The sequence below is a fragment of the Benincasa hispida genome, unplaced genomic scaffold, assembly GCF_027475165.1.
Source record: "Benincasa hispida cultivar pf3 unplaced genomic scaffold, pf3_genome.v1.1 HicScf354, whole genome shotgun sequence".
Classification (NCBI taxonomy): Eukaryota; Viridiplantae; Streptophyta; class Magnoliopsida; order Cucurbitales; family Cucurbitaceae; genus Benincasa; species Benincasa hispida.
The window spans coordinates 30,341-42,084 of record NW_028326442.1 but is presented as its reverse complement, the minus strand read 5'-3'; the positions used below and the strand labels follow the sequence as shown (position 1 = coordinate 42,084).

General features: G+C 30.9%; 1 protein-coding gene across 1 annotated transcript; it reads left to right on the top strand.

Annotated features, from left to right (window-relative positions):
* Positions 1-539: 539 nt before the first annotated feature.
* On the top strand, positions 540-3,070 carry LOC120074200 (cyclin-D4-1-like). The gene is made up of 6 exons (XM_039027251.2): positions 540-1,055; positions 1,367-1,453; positions 1,550-1,648; positions 1,732-1,933; positions 2,046-2,167; positions 2,268-3,070. Exons 1-6 carry the CDS (start codon positions 762-764, stop codon positions 2,541-2,543), a joined length of 1,080 nt encoding a protein of 359 aa, XP_038883179.1. The 5' UTR covers positions 540-761; the 3' UTR covers positions 2,544-3,070.
* The last annotated feature ends 8,674 nt before the right edge of the window (positions 3,071-11,744 follow it).

The window sequence follows — 11,744 nt, the reverse complement described above, 5'->3', positions numbered from 1 at the left end:
CTTCTAAACTCACCCATTTCAACAAAAGTAGTAGTCCATCAAATTTGATTGTTTTTATGACAATTCTTCCAATAAAAGTCGATTAAAAAAAAAGAGTGCAACATTTATACAAATTTAGAATTAATTAGAAGAAAATGCAAAAATGAAGCTAAAAATTGACTTTGGAAAAATTTAGAAAATTGTTTTTTAAAAACAATTTATAACAAACAACCATAGTCAAAGATTCAAAATTTAGAAACTGAAAAGGTGACTTTTAATATTAAGTAAGTTAAATTAATTTGAAATTGGATTAGAATTATTTTTTCAAACTTGGAAATGCACTTTTCTTTAGAAGAAAACAAAACAAATAAAAAAAAAATGAAAAAAAACAACTTAAGTCATGTCATCACATACGGCCCTATTTCTTTTTCTTTTCTTTCAATTTTTTTTTTTTTTTTTTTTTTTTTTTTTTTTTTTTTTTTAAATTTCAGATGGAGAAATAAAGATTTTGATTTTGGAATAAGAAATGAAAAAAAAATGGTTTTTGAAATGGAAAATGTTTTGTTGTTGTGTATTTAGGAGTACAGAGCTTTACCCTAAACTTCGTATTCTCTCATCTTCTACATAAACAAACCTCTTCTTCTCTTCTCTTCCTCAAACCCCATTCTCTGTTCTTCCATTCCTTTTCTTTCACTCTCTCTTTTTAACTCATTTCTTAAGAAACATCAAATGCTGTTTTTATTTGTTTGATATTTCTTCTTCATATTTTGCAACATCCTTCAATGGCGGATAGTTTTTACTGTACAGAGAATGCCAATATTTGTTTTGATGATCAATTTGATTGTAATGCTACAAATAATGTGTTTGAACAATGCTCAATTTCTCTGCCCCACCGAAGAACCCGTGACCAGTATGTTGAAACTTTTCTGGGCTCTGCCTTAGAGAGTGAAGAGAGAGTTAGAAGAATGGTAGAGAAAGAGATTGAGCATTTGCCAACTCATGATTATCTTAAGAGAATGCTCTCTGGGGATTTGGATTTCAAGTTCAGAAAAGAGGCTGTTGATTGGATTTGGAAGGTTGGTTTTTTTCTTTTCAATCTTTTTTTGGTTACCTTTATCTCTTTGATTCATTTCTATGACGGGCTTTGATTTTTCTAAGGTCTTTTCCATCAATGGAAGTTTGAGTTCTTATCAAAAACAGGAATTTGGTCTCCCAATGCTTCATTTTTTCTTCTTTTTGTTTGGTTTGATTATTCATAATGATGGGGTCTGTTCTTTTTTTTTTTTTTTTTTTTTGCTTTTCTTTTCCCAATTTCAACAGTTTATGGTCCCTCAGTACTTGTAATTCCTGGCAATCTTAGTTAGTTCATTATTTGATTCATGAACAGGCTCATGCCCATTACAGCTTTGGACCTCTGAGTCTTTGTTTATCTATGAACTACTTGGATCGTTTCCTCTCAGTGTATCATTTGCCTGTAAGTTCCAGAAATCAAACAAGATTTTTCTTTTTTTCTCTTTCTATATTTCTTGTCATGTTATGAAAATTTTTCTCATAATGTTTTATTATTTAGATGGATAAAAGCTGGACTGTGCAGCTTCTGTCAGTAGCTTGTATGTCTCTAGCAGCAAAAATGGAGGAGACAGAAGTTCCTCTTCCCATAGATTTACAGGTCAAATGAATTTGAATATTATTTTTATTATTTTCAATTTTTTTTTTCCTGTTTTGTTGATGGATTTCAATTTTGAACTACAGGTTGAGGAACCTAAGTTTGTGTTTGAAGCAAAAACTATACAAAGAATGGAGCTTTTAGTTCTAAGCAGGTTGAAATGGAAGATGCAAGCCATAACTCCATTTTCTTTCATTGATTATTTCCTCAGTAAGATCACTGTTGAGCAGCATATACCAAGCCTGTTTTTCTCTAAATCTTCACAACTCATTCTGAGCACAATTAAAGGTGTTTTAAAGCTTTTTCTTTCCATTTACTGACTGAAAAAATCAGTAGCATTCCCCCAGAAATTAATGTGTTTGATACAGTTTTGTGGGTGTGAAAAATTAAATGCATGCAGGCATTGACTTCTTGGAATTCAAGCCCTCTGAAATTGCTTTAGCTGTGGCAATTTCCATTTCAGGAGAATTTCAAGCACCGGATATGAATAAAGCAATCCTTTCTTTTCCATATATGGAGAAAGTAATACAAAAAGAACTTTGCTTTAACTCTTTAAAAAAACACATTTTTGCTAATTGGGTTACTTTATTTTAAACATTTGCTTTATGGGTTTGTTTTGCAGGAAAGAGTGATGAAGTGTATTGAATTGATTAGAGATTTGTCATTGATTAATAATGTGTATGGAAATGAATTGGATGGTAATGTTGTTGGTGGTTCAGTTCCTCAGAGCCCAGTTGGGGTTTTGGATGCAGCTTGTTTGAGTTACAAAACAGAGGAACTATTAACTGCAGGCTCATGTGGTAATTCTTCTTCTCATGACAGTGCAGACAGCAAAAGGAGGAGACAAGATAGACCATCATCAAATGATGATTCAAGTCCATCCAGTCCTGTCAAATGAAAGAAAACACACAAAAAAGAGAGAGAGAAAAAAAGAGGGTGAATAAAATTTAGGTAAGTGTCATCAGTTAGAGTGTTACTTAAAATGAAAATTTCCACAACATATCATATTCAAAACTTTGAGATAGATAGAAAAACACAGCAAAAAAGCAGGAAACTGTTGCTTCAATTCCTAAAATTCACTTTTGTAAACAGAATTTTACTGTAAAAGAAGCAGAGGAAGAAGAATATGCATAAGAAAGAGAGGAGATGTTTGCTGTGGTGTGTGTGATTTTGCAGTGAGTTTTTTTTTTTTTTTTTGGATTTATTTTCCTTAGGGATTTAAATAATTGAGTTATTGTGTGGAGGGGGGGTGGTTTGTTTTTGGGGATTGAGAAAAGGGGGCCCCACTTGGTCAAACCCCCTCTGTGTTTTTGAGTGTATGACCAGTCAACATCTGGAATGTATTGCTCTGTAAAACCAACTCTCTATCTGTATGTATATAATGATTATTCAAAAACAAAGAAAAAAAAAAATGCATTGGAAGTATTGCAAATTTTGCACTGATTTTGATTTTTCCTTTCAACTGCACAAAAACAGAGGAGAGGTTTCAGGTCTTCAGCTGGCATTGCCATTTATGAAAGGGAAGCCATGAATTTCTTTCTTTTAAGGACTTTTAATTGAAGAAATAGTGTATTGTGGGAGGCAGGGTTTGGGTTGCCATGGTTGTCACTGACAAGTATCCACTTAAAAACATTGGCTTTGCAACAGACATTAAAGAACAATAAAGTTTCCTTAAACGACAGCTAAGCATGGTCAAGTCTCAAATGTTGTAAGTATCCACTTGAATTCACTCGTCCTTTCGAATATTTCTGTTTCTATCAAATTATTCAAATTCCATCTCTTAATTTACATTTACCATAATACCAGGTTCAATTCAATCGCATTTTTATTATATATACCTATATTATGTTTTTCTTTCCAAGGGTTTTAACAGCAATTTCATCTGAAAATGTTCAAAGAAATGATACCTTGTAAATCGTACGTTTTAGTCATAAATAATTTAAGAATGAAGAAAATGGTGATGAGTTTCTTGTAATTGAGATAAAAAGAGAGTTTTGTGAAAATGTAGAGTAGCATTAAGTTTAGAATATATTGATGAATGGGAAGTGCTTTAGTTTAATGTTATGATTAATAAATAATTTCAGAAAAGAATGAAGATATATTATAATTCTATATTATATATTCTGAATATGGGCGCCATTGTGGTACTAATTAGGAAGAGTTTAGGAAGTAAATAAAGTGGTGGGAGGTTTGTTTGCAGATTTAATGAAGGATTCCTTTTTGCCCCATAAAGTTGAAAGGAAAGGTCATCTCGTACTTCATGGAATTAATTTAGTTGTCCCATTGTCACGTGATAATGCAGGAGGTCCAACCTTAATTTGACCACCATATTCTAAATTTATAACTATTTACATTAAATAAAAGCTTATAAATTTTATTTTTTAAAATAAAAAACCTAAAGCAAGTAAAGGACATACGGATCTATTTCTGACTAGGAGGTTGGCGATTCAAATCCTCACACCTCTAGTGTACAAAGAAAAAGAAGAAAAAAAAAAAAAAATCCTTCCTATAACGTGCGACAACATCTATGAAGCTCAACTAACATACTACTTCGGTAATTTTCAAAATGATTCTAAGAACATGTTTGAGATTCGTTTGAAAAGTGTTAAAATCAATTTCTATTGGCTCATTCAAAATGTGTTTGACACGTGTTTTTAGTTATTTTAAATCAATTTAGTGTTTGATTCTACAATTTTAAATATGATTTTGAACTACTCATAATAACATGAATAATTTTTTAACTATTTCAGTATCTCAATCCAAACATGTTAATAAATTCAATTCAATTTGTTTGATTAAAAGATGAATAGTATATAATTTTAAGATTGTTAACATCCCTATCAAATGAGGTTAGATGGGATAAATGAAGTCAATTGAACTCTAGGTTAGTGAATAAGATATTTTAATTACCATCTAAAAAGTTGCCAGTTTCACATTCATGACAGCAATTTTTTATGTGAGTTAGCTGCATACCTACTTGAAAAGGTTCAATGTACTCAAAGTAGTTTTGTTTCAAATTGTCCCGATTAAAAATACTTTAAAGTTAGGTGTGATAACTCTAGTTAACTTATCCTTTTTTGTATTATCTAGTTTGAAAAGTAGTACAAAAACTTCGAGAGAGAGAGTACTCTGGTAAATGGAGATCTAGGGAGAGAACTTTGTGTGATTGTAATAAATTTGTAAATAATGGATTTCTTTTTTATGGACTAAGGTCGTTTTTTATAGTAGTGGGAGGTATTGTAGGAATATGTGTGTAGTGATGAGAGAAGCATGAAGGGATAGTGAATTAATGATATATTAAAACAGAAAGGCAGAAGAGACGAAACCACGGTTTAAGTTATTTTGATATAAATAGACCCAAAACAAAAGTTATATTATATGATGCTGCATTAATTAATGAGTATATGGTCCATATAATGTGAATGGTAGCAACTGCAAAACCTGGCCTTAACTTGCTGGAGATTCCAGTGTGTGTCAAAATTAATTAACAAAAACCAATTCCCTTCTCTCTTTTTTTTAATTTTATTTAAACTCTCCCTTATTTCTTTTGCATGAACAAATTCTTTCTTTTTAGTTTATTAAAATGCTCGCTGGCACTTGCACAGCACTGAAGAGTCCCATAAGGCATAAAATAATACGTATATGGTATGAACCAGCTTTTTAGAAAGACAAACAGAGAGCGGGGTTTGAACTTTGAATATGGTTATGGTTTAAAACTGAATCTTTTTGCTTTTTGTTTTTTGTTTTAAAGCCAAAATTAAAAATCATGATTTCCTTCTGATCTTAGTTTTAGTACTTAGTAGTTGGCCCTCAAACCTCACCCACAAAGCAGGAATATATTACTCCTTGAAATTCAAAAACCCACTAAATTAACTTATTTTCCCCATTCTAATTATTCTCTATCTCTATTCTGCACATGCTCAGATGGATATCAGAATGAATTTATTTTATCATTTTCCTTTATTAATCTCATTCCCTCCATTTACTAACTTAGTGTCTACTTTCAATGTTGTTTCAAGGTTGCTGAGTTTTTAACCTCACAAAAATGTCAATTGGAGTAAAAATCAGTACATAAATTGGATGCTTACAATCTGGTTGATATTCTATTCTTAAAAACACTTTTAAGTCCCTAAATTATGTTTATAAAATTAATAATTTAGTCTTTTAAATTTTAATTAATAATGATTTAGTTGTCATACACTTCTAGATTTTCAAATATATAAATATTTAATTCTTATAGTTTGAAATTTGTATCAATTTTAATCTCGCCTCGTCAAATTTAAGAGTCAATTTTTTATTATGTAGCGCCTTAGTTTTATATAATATATATATATATATTTGATGAGTTTATTGACACGCTTGTGTAAGAAATTTCATAAAACTTTAATAATATATTTTTTTACAACAATAAAAACAAAATCATTACTATTCACACGAGGTTTCCAAAGAAACTTAATTCATGGAATTTGAAATTTTATATTTGTATCGATTTCAATATAGCAAATACAATCTCTAATACAATAATTTTTTGGCTGTGTTCAAAATAAACTTTATATTTAAACTGGTTGATTCTCTTGGATGATCGGCCTTTGGGTTTGTTGACCTTCTAGATGATCGACTTTTGGGCTTGTTGATCGTCTTGGGGATTAAAGTTTGCACGAGGCTTGCGAGAAACTTATTTCATGGAGTTGAACTTGAGTTGGTGTTTGATGTTGAGTTGATTTTGATGCGACATGGTTCGGTATCTAGTACTTCATCCTCTGATTTTCTCTCATTCGAATGTGTATGCTTGATTTGAGAAGTGAAACGCGTGATGTTTTTAGGGTTTGAAGTCTTTGAAGAAATGTTTGTATCTCCGAAAGACTTCAGTCTTCGATTGTGATTAGCTTCAGAAGTCTGGGAAATTCTCTTTGGGCTTCTGGAATATAGAATTGCTGACCCCCCAAATGAGGAGAGCTTCTCTATTTATAGAGTTCACAGTGGGCTTCTTGAGCTTGACCTTTAGGGTTTGAGGGGATTGAATCTTCAGCTTATGGTTGTGAAGATATGGTCAGTTTTGTTGAAATCTTCTAATCTTTAAAGCTTCAAATAGTTTCAGAATCTGCAGTTCTTCTGAATTTTGAGAACTTTAGTCTTCGAAACTTGAGAAGCTTCAGTCTTCATCACTTAAAAGCTTAAGATCGTTGGTGTTCAAGAATTAGGAGCTTCAATATTTGGATCTTGAGAGTCTTAGCCTTGGGATCTTGGAGCTTAAATTATAGATCAGTTTTAATATGACTTCTGATCTTCAGAGTTTTGGAGGAGTTACATTCTTTAGATCCTCGAGCTTCAGAACTTCTGAAGACTTCAGATCCTCGTAGCTTCAGAACTTCAAATCTCAAGAGAGCTTTGGCCTTCAATTCTTCCAACCTCCCCTAAATGAAGAGGTAAGGCTTCTATTTAGAGAGATTTCCTCGTGGGCTTTACATGGACTTGGCCAATTGCTTTATTGAGTCCAAATTGGGCTTGGGCTTAATCTTTAATTTGACTTGAAATTTTACCATGGACTGAATTGAGTTGGGCCCCTAGGGACTTTAATTACTCAACCCGATCCAACTTATAATTTTTTCAATAGGCTCGAGCTTTCGTTGATGATGTGGCAACTTGTGATTCGTCGAAATTTCTCATTCAACCATTACAAATATAAAGTACATAGACTATCTTACATATTAAACTTTAAAGAGTAAATTATTATAATTTTTTTTAAAAAAATATAGACTAAATCACCAACTAAGTCATAATCGTATAGAGTTTAAATACTAAATTAATTTATTTTTATGAAAATTCTGGGACTAAAATGTTTTCTAAATATTAAAAAAAAAAAACTAGGATTTATACGGTTTACCTGGGGAAGTTTAAATGAGCTATGTTGTATTTTATTGCCTGATGCATGATTGGGCTTCTTCTCTAGGTTCTCTGCCTAAAATCGGTCATTTTTGGCCCAGCCCAAAGATGTTATATATATATATATATATAATTTTTAAAATAATTGTTATTATTATCCCAAGTTCCATGTTAAAATGGATTTTAAAATGGGTTTCAAAATAGTCTTTTATCCTTCAAATTCATCCAAAGTTCATCCAATTCAAACTTATCTTTCTCTAAAATTCAAGTTCATTGTAAAAGCTTGCTGGATATATGTTTTTTTTATTTTTTTAGTTTCAGAAAATTTTATTATCCATAATATTTTTAAATAATGTCTAGGCCAATTTCATAATCTCTTTTTTTTTCTGTCAATTGGCTTTTTTTTTAATACAAAAATTATGAGATTAAGAAATTGAACCCTTTTGACTTCAAAAGAAACGAATGCAGGTCAATTATGATAACCTAAGCTTCTCTAATGTTCAATGTTGTTAGTTTGTCTTCTCCCCCTATTGTAGATGTTTGTATAGTTTTACTTTTTACACAAATTAGGTCTAACAAAACAAATGCTTTTCCAACAATTTATAATCTTTGGGCACCATAACCGATGGTTGTTTAGCTTGTCTCCTCCAATCCAACACTAATTGTTATTTCAAATTTCAAACTCAATGGTCCACAAACTCCTATAAACTTCATCCTATTTAAGTTTTTCTCGAATGAAACAATATCTAATTTGATTAAAAGATTATTTTTTTAAAGTTTTATACTTGAGTTCATTGCTATTTAAATCTATAGTAGATTTTTAATAAATTTTAAATTTAGGTCAATTTATTTTCAATAAACTTTAAATAAATATACTTTTAAATTTTTGTTTTAACAAATTTAGTTTAAATAATAATAATTTATTTCATTAAAAAAAATACCAGATGAACATATATATAGCTTTACATTTTATAAAGGGCGGGAATATTGGATAGAGACTAATTATTTTTTTTAAGAAAAAATTAACAAATAAACTAACCATAGGGCGGATTTAATTTTAAGATTGTTGAAAGTACATGAAACATAAAGGAAAATAATAGTTTAACCTTGAAAAAAAAAAAGACAACTAATAGTTTTCTGCAGTGCGCTATGGTTTTATTTGTTGTTTATTTTTGTCTTTGAAATCCAAAATTATCCCCCAACCATTATAAAGCGCCGGAAAGCCTGGAAATGGTGAGAGAGTTCACATCAAACACATCTGGAGAGGGTAGGCTATAAACTTGAAATGGATTTTGCTTTAAGGACAACCCAAAAACAAAAGCCAAGCCTGAGGCCCTCCATGTAATCTCTTGCACGTAAAGCAGTTTTTCCTCCCATGTCTTCTTTGATTTATATGATTATTATTATTATGTCCATACGTAAATGTAATGGAAAATTACAGCCAACTGCCGACACACACTTACAACTAAAATAACCTCCATAATCCAAACAAAAATATCACTAATTTCCTCCAACTGTCCCACCACACACACACACACACAATTCCAATCACTTTTCAGCTCTTTTAAAAAGACATGATCATCACTAACAGTAACAACGTCGATCGAAAAGCCATATATTAAAGCCCTTCATTCTTCAACCCAGGACCAGCTCCACAATTGCTTCGACCCCAACATCCTAGGTTCCGTTCACTTTTTTCTTTCCTTCTTTTTCCCCCTCCTTTTCACTATCCTTTTTCTTTTGGGCGATATTTTATTTAATCACTTGTCAAAACACATGCTTCTTCTTCTTCTTCTTCTTCTTTTTAATTTTCCGTTTTTGTAATGATCATTCACCGATGATCCAGCTTGTAAGTTGATCAAACTTTCTTTATTCGTTTTTAAAATCACATTTTTTTGGAATTTTTTAGGGTTGGGTGATATGTCACTTTTGCACCGAGTCCGTCTCTCATAATACTCATGCAAAAGTGGTATGCAACATAACCCTTTTTTTTTTTTTTTTTTTACTTGTCTAATCTTTATTTTACTATTTTATTTTCTTAATAACCAACTATAAAAATATTGGGTCTGCTAAATCGAAATAAAACTTCAACCAAATATGCCTAGTTTTTGAGAGAGAAAAATACTTTTCAATACATGTGACAATACAGTATTACGAATATACACATACATATATACGTATACATATATACCTAATTACTTACAATATTTAAGTTGGCGTAGTACAAAGCACATATATAAAGTTGGTAATGCAAATTAAGACATTATCAGCATTTTAGTACATTTTCAAAATATAGTTAAAGCGAGACATTGCCAACTGACTATAATAATTTTACATCCTCATTAATTTAAATTTTCATTTCACTAATTTTTCTTTAAAAGAAAAATATTAATAATGATCTTAATTTTCAGGCAGGTTTGAAATAATTTTTTTAAGTGCTGAAAATATACTTAATCTCATATATGTTTTGATGAGTACTTGAATAATGATATTTTTTAATACATTCATTTGATGAAAAATGAGTAAAGAATTGAATTTTGAATAGGTTAATAGTGGAGAAGAAGGGTTTAGAGCATGCAATTTCAGAAGAAGAGATGAATATCCGGCGAGAAATTGAGAATGAAAAATAGAGAGAGATTTGGAGGAAGAGATTAAAGGAGGGATATACCAACATGCCCTTCGCCTGAACCGCCTTTATCAGCACCGAAAATTTCCGGTCATATTAAGCCGTTGAAAACCAAGAAAGACCTTTTGGAGTGTAAATATCAGCATCAAAATGGATGGAGGGACAATGATGGAAATAAGAGAGACCAAAAAGGTGGCGCCACCGCCGGAAAGTCTCCGGCCGAGAACTTCCCGGTCCGACACCCTTGCTCCGGCAGTCCCGGAGATGAAAAGGTTGGATTGGGCGAAGTCTCTCCGGTCGAGTGCGGCGCCGCCGTTGTGTCCGGAGAAATGTCAGATTTGATCGGAATAAAATGGCGGTGCCATAGATCTAATTATTTGTTTAAAAAAGTATATTTAATTTTGTTAATTTGGATGTTGGGATGTAGCTGTGGTTTCATTTGTTGGTGGGGTGTGTTTTGTTTGTGTTAATAAAGCCGACATGTCGTTGCTTATTGGAAATAATCGAAAACAACATTTTGATTTTTAATTTCTTTTTCAAGGTTAATAGTAAAGTTTTATACAGCTAGGCTGATTTTGACATATTTAGTAGTAATCGAGTATTTGTAATAAAATAGATGTTCATAATTACTCTTTATGCAACTTATTAATTCACTTGCATATACCTTTCACCATCATTAATGTCATGCATGACGTTTTGGATATCAATTCGTTAAGGTATTTGGGGTAAAAAATATTTTAAACTATAATAACCACCTCTTGTTACTATTGTGTAGTATCCAATTTCTACAGTCAATACTATTTTAAAACCTTTCATTTGCTACTGTTTTTTAATATTTACATTTAGTCAAGTTTTTTATTTTTGTTATAGTATTTACTATGTTCTCTTCAAACTAAAATACTTTACACCTCAAACACATAGTATTGTATTCCAAACAAACTAAAATATCTACAACCCCCAAACACAAACTATTATAATCCAACTATAATAACTAAACTCTTGTCCCAAACATCCTCTTGCTATTTTAAAGGTTGATTATTCAGTCTATTTTTTCAATTGTCCATGGGCAACACTTTTACCATTTCATTGTAATGCTATGTGAATATGTTTCATAAATTAAACTTTTAAAACGATATTTTTTAAATAGGTTAAATTGTTATTTATCAGTTTTATGGATTAATTATAAGTTTTTATCCCATCAAAAATTAAATTATGGCTATTTTTAAAATTATAGGACTAAACTCTATTTTTTTTTTTTCTAAATTATAAAGATCAAATTTATAATTTAACTTAGCTCTAAAATGGAGAGGAAGCCTACAAAATTTTATAGATAAATGAAGGATACGTAGTATAAGTTGAATTTTTTAATTGATATTAAGATTTGGCACTCTCTCATTATATTTATTGATTTTATTATTCTTCTCTATCTAAAAAGTTCGAGATTCTCTCTGATTGAAATTTGCAAGTCTCTTTATAGGCTATATGAACAAAAGAAGCTCTACAAGAAAGCTACAAAGATAAATTGGGACTTCAGCTCATTGAGGACTAAAATTGTGGATGTCTAAGACAAGAGAACTATCCTATCTCAAG

Excerpts from the sequence above, each read along its gene's own strand:
- LOC120074200 (XM_039027251.2), top strand. The coding sequence starts at position 762 with ATGGCGGATAGTTTTTACTGTACAGAGAATGCCAATATTTGTTTTGAT. Across the intron at positions 1,056-1,366 it reads CTGTTGATTGGATTTGGAAG|GCTCATGCCCATTACAGCTT; the intron begins GTTGGTTTTTTT and ends ATTCATGAACAG. Across the intron at positions 1,934-2,045 it reads CATTCTGAGCACAATTAAAG|GCATTGACTTCTTGGAATTC; the intron begins GTGTTTTAAAGC and ends AAATGCATGCAG.